This window comes from Panthera tigris, chromosome D1 (genome assembly GCF_018350195.1).
Source record: "Panthera tigris isolate Pti1 chromosome D1, P.tigris_Pti1_mat1.1, whole genome shotgun sequence".
In the NCBI taxonomy this organism is placed as follows: Eukaryota; Metazoa; Chordata; class Mammalia; order Carnivora; family Felidae; genus Panthera; species Panthera tigris.
Genome location: NC_056669.1, coordinates 44416658 through 44431152, shown reverse-complemented (window position 1 = coordinate 44431152; position 14495 = coordinate 44416658). Strand labels below are relative to the sequence as shown.

The 14495-nt window shown below is 43.0% G+C and overlaps 1 protein-coding gene across 1 annotated transcript in view; it reads right to left on the bottom strand.

Moving 5' to 3' along the window:
* Positions 1-14037, bottom strand: part of RAB38 (RAB38, member RAS oncogene family) — a 57101-nt gene extending 43064 nt beyond the window's left edge. Inside the window, exon 1 of the mRNA XM_042958734.1 lies at positions 13296-14037. Within this exon, the coding sequence (XP_042814668.1) occupies positions 13296-13497 (202 nt within the window). The 5' untranslated portion in view covers positions 13498-14037. The remainder of the gene's footprint in view (positions 1-13295) is intronic.
* Between the last annotated feature and the right edge of the window lie 458 nt (positions 14038-14495).

Sequence of the window (14495 nt, the reverse complement as noted above, 5' to 3'; positions counted from 1 at the left end):
TATAAATAATTCACAAGACAGTAAAAAAACAAAAACAAAAACCTCACAAGTCTTAGCACTTTCACAAATAACTCACAAGTCTAGGACTCTAAGGGTTTTGTTTTTAAAGAATTTCCAGATTCCTCCAGAGCTGTAATTCCCAAGATGTGTACCAGGGTGTTGTGGGGTGTCTCAGTGAACTCACAGGGGTACAATAGGATATTTTAAAATTTCAAGGCAAACACAATGGTACTCAAGATCAATCAAACACCTCAGGAACTACTAGCTTGAGGTAGATCACAATTTTAACCTTAGATAACACTACATTCCTGCTGATGTGATCCTATCTTTTTGAAACTGGATTTTTCAGTTTGTGTAATAAAAAGCAAGAGGGGCACCTAGATGCCTCCATCAGTTAAGCGTCCAACTCTTGATTTTGGCTCAGGTCATGATTTCACAGTCCTGAGATCAGGAGATCAAGTCGCCCTTTGGGCTCCATGCTGGGCAAACAGCCTGCTTGGGATTCTCCCTCTTCCTCTCCCTCTGCCCCTCCCCTGTTCATATGCACGTGTGCTCTCTCTCTCTCTCTCTCTCTCTCTCTCTCTAAAACAAAAACAAATACAAGAGTCATGTGAAAATCAATGTGAAACAGGAAATGAGAGTGGTGATGTCTACTCTGACTCAAATTTTGAGGTGTTCCATGTCCCAAATATATAGAACTTGGCCTGTTATCCTACTGACCTAGAGGCACCATGAAAATATGACTTGACACTTAAGAATGCTGTGAACTAAAAGTTTGAGCACTTATGCTATAGCCTCTACATTCTCTAAATTACTGTTTTAAGTTTAAAAGGCACACACATGCACATGCACATGTATCCCTCTGTCCTACATAAGAATTATTTTTTATTTCAATACCATCAAGCATCACAATTCTTTCTATCTTTAGTCACTATGGTTATCCTGCCTAGAAGTAGTATATTAAGATGGTTGTTTTTAAGCCAAGCAAACTCCATGATCTCAGCAATAATGTGTGCATTTAATTCTTAGCTCTATTCAAAAGTATAAACGTTCAAAAAATAAAAAATTCTTCCTTTAAAATAAATAAGGTGTGTTTCCTTTTTTTAAAATTTTTTAAAATTTACATCCAAGTTAGTTAGCATATAGTGCAACAATGATTTCGGGAGTAGATTCCTTAGTGCCCCTTACCCATTTAGCCCATCTCCCCTCCCACAACCCCTCCAGCAAACCTCTGTTTGTTCTCTATATTTAAGAGTCTCTTATGTTTTGTCCCCCTTCCTGTTTTTATATTATTTTTGTTTCCCTTCCCTTATGTTCATCTGTTTTGTATCTTAAATTCCTCATATAGGTGAAATCATATGATATTTGTCTTTCTCTAATTTCAGTTAGCATAATACCCTCCAGTTCCATCCACGTAGATGCAAATGGCAAGATTTCATTCTTTTTGATTGCCAACTAATACTCCATTGTATATATATGCCACACCTTCCTTATCCATTCATCATCCATCGATGGACATTTGGGCTCTTTCCATACTTTGGCTATTGTTGATAGTGCTGCTATAAACATTGGAGTGCATATATCCCTTCAAAACAGCACACCTGTATCCCTTGGATAAATGCCTAGTAGTGCAATTGCTGGGTTGTAGGGTAGTCCTATTTTTAATTTTTTGAAGAACCTCCATCCTGTTTTCCAGAGTGGCTGCACCAGTTTGCATTCCCACCAGCAGTGCAAAAGAGATCCTCTTTTCCACACCCTCGCCAGCATCTGCTGTTGCCTGAGTTGTTAATGCTAGCCATTCTGATAGGTGTGAGGTGAATAAGGTGTGTTTTCTAACTGCAACTTAATCTACGGTATGTGAAAGTGATTGCACTGTTGTATGACACTTAGGAAACAGCAGAACAGAGTAGTTAGAAAACAGTAAACAAATCTCAGTTCCTAGCCACCACCATCCCTTACGATTTGTATGGCTTTTGAAAAGTTTTATGTATTTTTTTTTCCTTGCTGATCTGTTTTCTAGCTTGTCTAAGCACAGTTCTCTCAGTGCTGTGATGGGATTAGTAAATAGTACCTACCAGATACTCTCAGAGAGCAATGAATAAAATGATACATAAAAATGCATAGCACTATGCCTGACACCCAATAAATGGTAGCTGTTAATAACACATTATATCATAGAGAAAAATAGTCCTCCCAACAAAAAATTTGTCGATTAGCTTTAAATTTTTCCCTAGAAATTAGACTGAAAATTGTCTGAATCCTTCCCACTACAGATATTTTCCTTGTCTCCATTAGGCTGAGGAGCTCATACAAGAAGCCAAGTTTTTCATCACTTTTCTTGAGAGAACAGTTTAATGCAAGGCTGATGAGAAAGAAGGGTTAAATAACGTATCAGGATAAAAGAGACTACAAAAAGTAGAGACTCCAAGCGGAAAGAAATAATTCTGATCTCTCTCAGACATTTGAAACTATTGACTATCCTCTCCTAAAATCCTTTCTCCTTTGCTTCCAAAATCCTGTCCTTGCTTGTTTCTCCTCCTATATAGTGCTTTCTCCTTCTCTACCTGTTTGCTGACTCCACAGTCATTTCTGGAAATTATGCAACAATCTGTGGCAATGCCTGCTAAAACACATGAGGGCTATCTGGAGAGGTATGAATAACTCTAAAACAAGGTTAAAAGAAGAAGTGCTACACTGGTATAAAAAAAATTGCATGAGGTTCAAGGGAAGAGGAAGTTACTGCTGGAAAGAGGGAATTAGGGAAGTCTTTGTAAAGGAGTTGCCCTTTTGGATGGGTCTTAAACATGATATAGGATTTGGATATGTGGGAATAAAGGGAAGGGCATGTGAACCAACAGGAAGAGCAGGAACAAGGGTGTAGAGGCAATGACCATGGGGTGTGAACAAGGAAGCAAAGCTTCATCATGGAGAAGAGAGGAAAATAATACTAGGAATGCTATTTGAAGCCAGACTATGGATGTCTCTGGGTACCCCCGGGACCATCACCCTCTCTTCTTCACTGCATGAATTTCCATAGGGCTGGTGCCCACCAAATTCAATTATTTTGGTGTCTCAGTGCTTAAGACTATACCAAAAAATTTAAAAAAAAATAAGCTTCTTCAAATCTCATCATTAATAAACTAGAGATGCCTACATTCTGGTTCCAGTTCTACCATTAACTCGTTCTAAAATTCTGAGAAACTAATACAAACCCCCTTTCAGAGCACAGCTTTCTCTTCTGTAAAATGAAGGATTCGGTTTGATGAGCTGTCAAGGTCTTACCTCTGTGAAAATTACCCTTCAAAATAATGACTTCATTTAATGTATCCAAAAATCATAAGGATGCAGTTTTGCCATGTGACCTCCAAATAAATGACACTTCATTCCAAATTATAAAGACTCGGTTAAATGATGAAGTGCGGTTTTAAGAATGGTCTTTAGGGGTGCCTGGGTGGTTCACTCGGTTAAGCGTCCGACTTCAACTCAGGTCACGATCTCGTGGTCCATGAGTTCGAGCCCCACGTCGGGCTCTGGGCTGATGGCTCTGGGCTGATGGCTCAGAGCTTGGAGCCTGCTTCCAATTCTGTGTCTCCCTCTCTCTCTGCCCTCCCCCGTTCATGCTCTGTCTCTCTCTGTCTCAAAAATAAATAAACGTTAAAAAAAATTAAAAAAAAAAAAAGAATGGTCTTTAAGCTCACTCTCCAATTTTTATGGTAAATAATAAAATAGAATGCCATCTTCAGGAAAGTGACTACCATATTTGTCATTTATAAAATGTATGCATTTTTAATTGTTAATATTCATAAAACTAGAAGTCTTTCAAGCATAAACAAATTCATTATTTTTTGTTTTATTGGAGAAATGTTTAGATCAACAGTATATCTTAGAATTAAAGCAATGCTGAAATAGTTGGCTGAAAAACTTTTTAATGAACAAACACTCATTGAGGACCTACTAAATACCAAGGACTATGCTGGGACCTAGGGTCATAAATTGGAAGAAAAAGACATTGTAATGCAGAAGTGAAGAGCTTCTAATCTAAAATGATAAGCATGGCTATTATGGGAGCAAAGAAACACTGCCTCCCAGGGACACATGGGCTCAAGCAGACACTTCATAAAGGGGGTGAGATGGGTTTTGTGACAAAGAATCCATAGACATCATCTAAGTAAAAAGGAGGAAAGTGTATTTAGCCAGTGGCAATCATATGAGCCACAGCACAGAGGGGAAGGTGGGTGAATTGAAGCCACTGTAAGATATCTGGAATGGTCAAGAGTCAGAGGTATAAGATATGAAACTGGAATGGGTGAGCTCAAATTTCATGGTAAAAAGTGTAGCCTCTAATTCTGAAAGTGATGGAGATCCACCGAAGAATGCCAAACTGGAGAATATCTGACTGGAGAATGAAGCCATGCTGCAAAGTCTCATGTCTATGGATGACAAACCGATGGGGCGTGGGAGCAGGGAGAGGAGCCTGATGAAGGTATGGGTATAAGGAAGCTGCTATAGTAGTCCAGATGAGTTGTGAAGAAGACATGGCTACTCATAAGGGGATAAGACAGTTATTTTTCAAGATAGAAGAGATGGGGGCAGTGAGCCTGGGTGGCTCAGTTGGTTGAGCATCCGACTCTTGATGTAGGCTCAGGTCATGATCTCAGGGTTCATGAGTTTGAGCCCCTTATCATCAGGCTGGGCATCATGCTGGCAGTGCAGAGGATGATTGGGATTCTCTCTCTATCCTTCTCTCTCTCTCTGCCCCTCCCCCACTTGTGCAGACACTCTCACTCTCTCTCCAAACAAATAAACTTAAAAAGAGAGAGAGAGAGAGAAGAGATACGATTTAATTAATACCTGTGCATGAGAAACCAAAAGGAGTGGGGAATGGTGGAAGTTAAAACCTGAGTTTTTTTTTCAAAGAGTAAATTAAGATCATATACTTTTTAATTGAATTCTCAAACAGTTGGAAAAAAAATAGCGGAACTCAATAATTTGAAACCCAGGCTGCAGTCACAGTCTTGACCTTGCCAAGTTGGAGACTACTCTAGTACACCAGCCTAGAAGATGAGGAACTTCCTTTGAGGGAATAAACGTGATTTCCAGCCCAGGAGTAGTAGGGTCAGCATATCCCTCTGGAAATTTCCATCTCAGAATCTAAGAAAGTGAAAGAAAAAAAAAAGGGCATGGGGGCTCTCAACGACTTGAAAGCTTTGCAGGATTCCCTAGAGTGAATCATCAGAAGAGGGAAAGGGCTCTAAGCCTTACTACAAAGGAGCTCTTCTCAAAAACTTTTCAGGTGAGCGAGGACTCCAGTATTAATGCCAGTGACTGCTTAACACCAAACCACTTTCACTGAACAACCACTACATACCGGACACCATGCTCCACTTTTGCTGGGCCCAGTTTCCTCACCTACAACATTGGAAATAATAAGACCTATTTGACAGAATCACTGTGGTGTTTAAACTGCAAAGACTGACTTGACAAATTGATAAATATAAGGAACCATCACTCTTAACCTTTAGCTTAGCATATGCATCCTTTCATGGGCCCACATGTTGTAACCTATAGCCATGCCAGATTACCGCTGTCCACACCGTGTCCTCACCCCTACACTATAGCTAGGGTAGGTGGCCTGTTTTGACTTTCTTTTAGCACCCCTTCAGAGCACTTATCATAGCAGTGATTAAATAATTATCCCACCAGACTATCAGATTCCATAAGCGTGAAAATTGATCCATTTTGTTTACCCCTAAATCCCTCTGCTTATCAAGTGAATGAATAAATTCTCCCAGGAAAAATCTTATACCTCTCAAATCCTCAAATTTTAAAATGACTTTTTAAATAAAATTCAGTAAAATAAAACAAAAAAAATTTAAGTACCATTTCAACCCTCAATGAGAATAACTGTATTCATGACAAGAAGCCACCATGAAATGGATCCTGGGTTTCCTCTAGACCTGGTCAGGCCTCAAGGACTCCAGTCACTTCTTACTTGCTAGGACCCCACCAATTCTACTCCCAATGGCTCTATGGCCTGAAATCCATCCTCGTTCTAGCCATCAACCTTCCATCACCTCATCCCTACTGCTTTAATTCTTCTTTTCATGATATGCACAATCTATAGACAATGTGGAGCCACCAAGGTGATGTTCTGGGAAGATGAACTTCACCTTGGTACACATAACAACTGCAGGAAGAAGAGACTAGAGCTATACAGGTGGCTATTATATAGGTAAGTAATAATAGTGCTGCCCTTGATCTAAAGCAGTGACAGGAGAAGCATAATCACTATCTGACTTGGAGGGTCAAAGAAGAAAAGATGGCACAAGTTTCAAGTCCAAGTGAGTGGGGGAAAGGTGTATAGCAAGTCCAGTGAGTGGTGAAAGATATCTAGTATAGACAGACAAATAGCACCCTGTGCTACTTATCATTAAAAGGGGTGATTGTGGATATTCTTTGTAGTCCTTTGTTGTTGCTATTGTTGTTTTCTTTTGGGCTTTCCAATTTTTGCTACACTGAGCATACATTACTTTATTAAAAGAGAAAAAAACAACAATCTTTGTTTTTTATGCCACTTTGCTATGACATACTAATCTTGCAATATGCGTGAGATATCATAAAGGAGATGCCCAGCATGAAGGCAGAACTGTACGTCTGAAGGTCATGAGAAGTCAAGGTTATACGCACATTTTTGGAGTTGTCTGCATGGAATTTAAAGCCATGGGAATGCCTAAGATTCTCAAGAGAAGGAGACAGAATTGACGAGAGCCAGAAAATGAACTTCTGCTTCAAGCTGTACAGCCCTGAAATCACTCACAAGGAGTAGCTGGTGGTAGGTAAGGGTACAGGAAACATCCCACTAGTTAGAGGCTTTATCCAGCCTGCTTGAATTTAAGCTCAGAGAGTGGATGGATGTGGTGCAGGTAGGACCCCATCTGCACCCCCAAAATATTTTGGAGTAGCCTATATTGGTACAGTTCACTCGCTGTTACTGTGATTTGCCTTGGTGCCATCATGCCCACTGAACTGTGAACTTCTTAAGGTCAGGAATCGGGTCTTGTTCAATACTTTATCCCTCTTTGTTTTCCCCTCACCCAGAACAGTACCTAACACATACCAGGCATTTCATAAACATTTGTGCTGAAGCCACACACATTAGAACTGCTCCTCCCCATCCCTTCCTTCTTTCAGATGACTTGGCTTTCCTTGGTCAGACTGCTATGTGCTCTCCTGTCAGAACCAGTCCTCTAAAACCTAGATGAGTGGACATGTCCCACATGCCTAATGCTCATGTGTCTGTGACAGATGGAGATTCTAGTGAGTGCCCTGTAAAAAAACCCTGAGGTGCTTTCCCCACACATCATTCACCCTACTTAGAAAGTTCACCATCTTGCTCAGTGCACATACCGCTTACCTGTAAGCACACACCATGTTAGTCCACATGGTATTTAGAAAATTTATAATTAGCCAGGCTAGAAACAAAGCAATAAACTGCCCAGCAGAATGTGGCCCAGACTCGACATGCATTTTTATTTTTTGCTTTTTGCTTGACATGATGGTTGCCAAATTTAGCTCTTTCTACATTTCTAGATCTATTATGTTGATATTTAAGACCTTTCTTCTAAACTTCCTTGGAGAATTACAGGTTTTTTTTTAGAAAATTGACACTGAAGAGATAGTAAAGTCCAAAACCTTCCCCCAATTGACTGTCACAATGTGGAAGCATTTTATAAATTCTGAAACAACACAGCACTGTAATCCAGATGAATCTCATGGCCACTGGAGTGGGGATTCAGTGTCCTGGGGCTCCTGATTCTAGGCCCATGCTGCCTCCTTCCATCGCTCTGCCTGTTGGATAGTTAATGTCCTCCAGTGCTTCCTTGTCACACAGCATAGGCACGGAAAGTTAGCAGAGATGTGCCCTGATGGAAATGTTTTTCCTCGGCTACTTTTCCTCCTCTGCCCCTTGCTAACTCCTGTGACCCTGGACCAGTCCCTTAACTCTCTGATTCTTCATCTTGTCTGATATAAAATAGATTTAGTTTAGTACCACCTGATCTGTCTATACCCTCAGCAATGCTGGGAAGATCAAGCAGGAAAATGTTGTGAAGGTATTTTGTAATAACAATTAAAAGCAAGAGTAGGGGCACCTTGGGTGGCTCACTCTGTTGAGTGTCCGACTGGATTTCAGCTCAGGTCATGATCCCAGGGTCGTGGGATCGAGCCCCGCGCTGAGCTCCGCACTGAGTGTGAAAGCTGCTTAAGATTCTCTCTCTCTAAAATAAATACAATGAAAAAAAAATAGAAAAAAGCAAGAGCAATAGCTAACATTTATTTAGCATTGATTTTGTGTCAGATAGGCACAACTTTACACAAATTAACCCATTTCATTCTTTTACCAACTCTAAGGTACGGGCTCTGCTATTGTCCCCAGTTACAGACAGGAAACCGAGGCACAGAAGCTAAGTGACCTGCCCAGGTCACAAACCTAGCAAGGAAAGAAGCTGGAATATGCTGCCACATACAACCTGGGAAGAGTGAAAACCTACTAGAGCTGACAGGAACTGCAGGATATAACATAATACAAATACGTGATGTCATAGGAAAATGGAACAATGGCCATTTACAGACAGGGCAAATGACGTCCAGCCAGGTTTCATTGCTTACTCAATGTCAGGTATATTTTTAAAATATATTTGTAGTATGTTGAAAGTGTTTTATGTTTAAATTGTGGGAAATTGAGCAAAACTGTTAGGAGACTGGGTACTAGATTCCATGACCAAATATTTTTTAATAATTTTTTTAAATTTATTTGTTTATTTTGAGAGAGAGAGAGAGAGAGAGACAGACAGAGAGAGAGAGAGAGAGTGTGTGTGTGTGTGTGTGCATGAGCAGGGGAGGGGCATAGAGAGAGAGGGAGAATCCCAAGCAGGCTCTGTGCTGTCAGTGCAGAGCTCAATGTGAGGTTCGATCCCACGAACCATTAGATGGTGAACTGAGCATGGCCACATTTTAAATTCTAGCACTTCCACTTAATCAGCTATTTTACTGGGGAATTAAAAATTAAAATGTGTGGACAACTGCAAGAATAAATGCATATGAAATGTGAGCTACTATTACTATGGCTATCTCAATTCCTGCAGCTGGGTCCCAAAGCACGTTAAGAGTTCTAGACAAAATTGTACAGTTCTCTTTGAAAATGCTAATGGAGTAATTATAGTATCAGATTTGAAGAGAAATAGAAGAGTCTCAAGTGTGAACCTTTTATTTACTTTTTCTTGATAAATCTATTTTAAAAACCTTACAACCAAGAATTAAATTTTCAGAAATAGATTTTCATTGCATTTCCTCTTTCTATCTGCACAGTGGTTCTGATTAATATCCAAAAATATGTTAGAAATAGGAAGTAGAAGGGGCATCTGGGTGGCTCAGTCAGTTAAGTGTCTGACTTCAGCTCAGGTCATGGTCTCATGGTTCATGGGTTCGAGCCCCGCATCGGGCTCTGTGCTGGCAGCTCAGAGCCTGGAACCTGCTTCAGATTCTGTGTCTCCCTCTCTCTCTGCCCCTCCCTCACTCCTACCCTGTCTCTCTCTACCTCTCAAAAATGAATAAAAACGTTAATAAAAAAAAAAAAGAAAAGAAAAGAAAAAGAAATAGGAAGGAGAAAGCAAGGATAACCTATTTACTAAGGAAGCAATACCTGTAAAGGAGAGGAAGGTATAACCCCAATGGGCCAGCAATGTCCCAGGGACTCATGGGCTTTAGTCACGAAGAACATGGCTTGATTCCAAGTCAAACAAAACTGTATCAAATCCAGCTCTCCCACTTATTAGGCAGGTGGCCTTGGGCAAAATGACTTAATTTCTCTTGATGCTATCAAGAGCTTTGGAACCCAGAGTTGACCCACTTGCTCCTCTATGTAGAATCTTTGGGATTCAGGGTGATTGCTATTCCCTACAAGGTTTGTGGAATTTACCATGTTGGTGTCAAGACCTACTTCACAAGCCCTGAGAGACATTTTTTTTTTAAATTAAGTAATCTCTAGGCACAACATGGGGCTCCAACTCATGACCTCATGCCCCGGAGATCAAGAGTGGCATGCTCTACCAACTGAGCCAGCCAGGTGCCTCCTGAGAAGTATTTTTGGAGTCTTTCAGGAACAGACTGGCCAGCTGAAGTGGCTATAAGAGATATATGATGGAAATTAGTTGGACAAATAAATAGGGCCCAACTTGGCATTGAATCAAATGAATATCAAAGGTCTAATGAGCAAAGATCCCCTCTATAGCAGATGGATCTGATATTCTATCAAGACAGGGCCATCCCCTCTATCTCATCCACACTCCTAACTAGCTCAAAGTGAGGCTCACCGTTCACTTTTTAGTCTCACCTCTTCTTTCCACACACATAGCAGAGTTGAGAATAAAGAGGAAAGGGAATCATTCCTGTGTTTGGACAGACAGGCTGATCTGAAGGTGCCGTAAGGTACAGTTAGTTGACTGGAATCTGGGTGGGCAACTGAGGCTGGACTTCATATGAATTCACTCCTCACAGGGCTATTGATGTAGCATGAAACATGTCACCACGATGCTCCTATCGTCCTTTCCCACAGGGCACAGGTTCCCCACAACAAGCTGTGCCTGATGCCCAGCTTCTAACTCAGCTCACAGGGTCTCTGGGCTGGAGGCTGACACAGACAGGTTCCCACTGAACATCAGAGTTCTGGGAAGAAGTTCCCCTACTGACCTGCTACACACCACTATACGTACACAGACCTCTTACGTTTCTTAAGTACACAGACCTCTGTCACTAGAGCCTCCACAGCCATGTTAGTCCAGAACCATGGCTCGGGGGCATTTCTAAACTTGGGATTTCAGCTGCTCATGTCAGCATGTTGTAATACTGATAAAGCTAAAAGATGGTGCTGGGCATTTTGGAACAGATTCTATGTTCCAAATTTATTAAGATTTACTTTTTTATAATTTTTTAAAGTTTACTTATTTATTTTTTTGAGAGACAGAGAAAAAAGAGACGGCATGAGTCAGGGAGGGGCAGAGAGAGAGAGAGAGAGACAAAAATCTCAAGCAGGCTCCAGACTGTCAGCACAGAGCTGGACGCTGGGCTGAGACCCATGAACCCTGAGATCATGACCTGAGCCAAAATCAAGAGTCTGATGCTTAACGAACTGAGCATCTGGGGGCCCCCCTCATTTATTAAGATTTAGTCCACATATTTATATCATGTCCTTCTTCCTAGCATTTATACATGGTCAAAAAAATGGTAGTATAACAGTAATCCTTGTAGCTCTCCTAGATAGTGGGGACTTTAGTCACCTTTAGCTGGCATCTGTTTGCTCATTTGCCATTTATTGGGAGAAAGCATTCTGCCTAATTTCACAGATAAGTCAGCTAAAATCAGGAGGTTAGGAAACTTAACCTAAAATCGCCCAGGACATGGGGGGGGGGGGGGGGTAAAACAGGGATTCAGTCAAAAGCGGTTCAACTCTGGAATTTAGGCTCTTAATCACTATACCTTTCTCTCCTCTCTGTTAGGTGGGGACACTGAGATTCATGGACATTATATAACATACCTGAGGTCACATCCTTATTTGCATTTGACACAAAAGTCTAAATTATAGCTACATCCCCTTTGAAACAGTAAGCTAATTCTAAACTTGAGTCCTGGACACTCCAGTACAGCCAGGAGAGTTTTCAGACACCAAAAAATGCAGCAACCAAGTGCAGAGACACAGTGTGGCTTTTCTAGATGAAAAACCCAATCAGATAGTGGCTGGTAACATCTTCCGGTCTCTGATAACCCCTATGCTACTGGAGCTGCTGAAGATGACTTCAAATGCATGAATCTGTTCACATGCCAAAAGGTTTATCATAAGACTTGGCAGCTCATGATTAAAGAGGCACCGCAGTCCCCAGAACTTGAAGTGCCCTTTCAAAAATTTTCCACATTTGTTCTTGCTTCGAGTCATGATAAAGTGTTTCCAGTCAAATACACCAGCTAAAAATGAAGCTATTTTCTGAAGGACAAGTGCCGGGTTTGGGTCCAGCACTTACAAAGACTCCTGGTACCACAGACCATGGAACAGTCAGAGGTGAGGTGGGACTGTTCACAACGAATCCCAGAGGACCTTAAAACTGAGAAGGAAGATTCCTGAGCTGCCATGTCCAACCCCTTTGCACTTAACAAGGATGCAACTGAGCTGAAGGGACTTGTCTGAAGCCACTGAGCAGGTTAGTGAGTGGCAGAGCCAGGATCTATAATGAGGGGTTGGACATGCCCAGGTTGCAAACAGCTTCAGTCCGAGAACTCACGCTTGGGGCAGACATACATTTGCCTAATGCCCTGCCCAGCTCTGGGTACAAACCCTCAGAATCAAATTCTGGTTTCAAACATTGTAATGAAGCTTCACAGTTTGCAGATTTCTCACTGAAAACTTTAAGGCCAAATCAAGAAATCATACGGCCAGGGTGCCTGGGTGGCCCCTGGATGGGCTCCGTACTGACAGACTGGAACCTGCTTGGGATTTTCTCTCTCCCTCTCTCTCTGCTCCTCACCTGTTTGCACTTTCTCTCTCAAAATAAATAAACTTAAGAAATGACTAATGTCATAGACTCTTTGACAAAAGTGACCTCAAGGTATGTGCACAGGCTCCTTTTCATAGACCACAGAGAGTCAGAGAAAGAGAGAAATAACACTTTGCCCCCAGTACATACACACAAAGATCCTTGGCTTCACCAAAGCGGAGAACCTCAAACTCTCTTGACTGAAGGGTAAAGAGGGAGGCAAGAGCAAGGAGCAATTAAAAACAGCAGTGAGTAAACCCCTCTAGCCTGGAACTCTCCTAGTTCCCGCTGTTAACAGGTCTGAAGACTCCCCCGTTGGTGGCTGGCATGACACTAAGGGCCTCATCACCCGCAGCGTTGCCCACGCCCGGAAAAAGAGCTGGAGAGGGAGAACTGAATGCAACTCCAGATAGTCTCTCTGGGTCCCTTCGGGGGCCCGCGCTGGGTAGAGTGATCCCAGGGGAGGGTGTGAGAGGGTGTTCAAGCAACAATCCCAAAGCGCCAGGGAATGCACTTGAAGTTTCAGCCAGAGAGAAAGAGAGAGAAAGAAAAAAAAAAAACTTTTTTGTTTTCTTTGGAAACAAGTTTTCAACCCACCAGAAAAAGTCTCTTGCGGCTCAGCTCCCCGAACTACACTAGACCTCAACCCGCTGCCTGGGGCCTGCAGACCCGCTTCGAGGCCCTCCGGCCCTCGCCTCCTCTCCGGGTGCTCACCTGCGATGTCCCAGAGCTGCAGGCGCACTACTGTCTCAGGGTCCCAGTGGAGCACCTTGAGCGCGAAGTCCACGCCGATGGTGGCCCTGTAGTGCGAGGAGAAGTTCTGGTGCACATAGCGCTTGATGATGCTGGTCTTGCCCACGCCCAGGTCGCCGATCACCAGCAGCTTGTACAGGTGCTCCTTGTGCGCGGCCTGCATCCTGGCGGGCCGCCCGCGTGCCGTGCCGGACCGAGGGAGCGCAGCCAGCAGGGGCCTGGGCGGGAGAGGGACTCCGAGAGCGCGAGTGCGGGCGCCAGGGAGCCCAGCGGCGGGGCGGGGGCGAGAGGCGGAACTCCTCCCCGGCCGCCTGGAGAAACGCCCAGACAGGCGCCCAGGGGTTAATCCTCCTTCCTACCCCGCGCCGCGCCGCCTAGGAGGTGGGCGGAGACGGGAGCGTCTCCCGGGACTGGGAAGTGGGGGAGCTCGAGTGTGAATGCCTGTTGCGGAGGTTATTCGTAGGGCGCTTTGCAGTTTCCGAAGAGCTTTCCTCGCCTGTGATCCTGAACGCAAAGCTGTGAGGTGTGGGCTTTATTTCCCACGTTCTGCGTGCGGGAAAACTGAGTTAGAAAAGTTCAGTGTATTGCGGGAGATGAAAGTGACAAGCCTGGTGAACACAGGGCTCCTGAGCTCACAGCCGTGTCTCCAACCCACACCGCAGAGAGAGCTTGGAAGAGAGGCAGCGGATAATACAATTGTAGGAGACCCAACATGGGGGGTTGGGTTCAGCATGCCCTGGTTTTAGAGGTGAGTGATCTTGGGCAAGTCCTTTGATCTTGGGCAAGCCTCAGTTTGCTGTCTTCCTCAGTGACGTGGTAGGGGTAATCCAGACATGCGAGCAGCCTTGCAGTGAGAACACTGAGCATTTTGACTCTTTGTCAGTGGTCTACCAAGGGGGATCACTGGGCTGAAAACGCAGAGGGTATCCTTGGCTTTTAGCCTCCTCTTCTATCCTAAAAGCTCTGTGCGACATTGAAAGACGATTTAAATAACTGGTCAGAATACTTCAAGTGATAATAATAGCAAGCATTTACCCAGCACTTGCTATGTGCCAGTTTTTATATGCATGTCGCTTAATTATCCTAGCAGTCTTAAAAGTGATACCATCATTCTTCCCCCTTTACAGAAGAGGAAACTGAGGCCTAGACATTTTAAGTAAT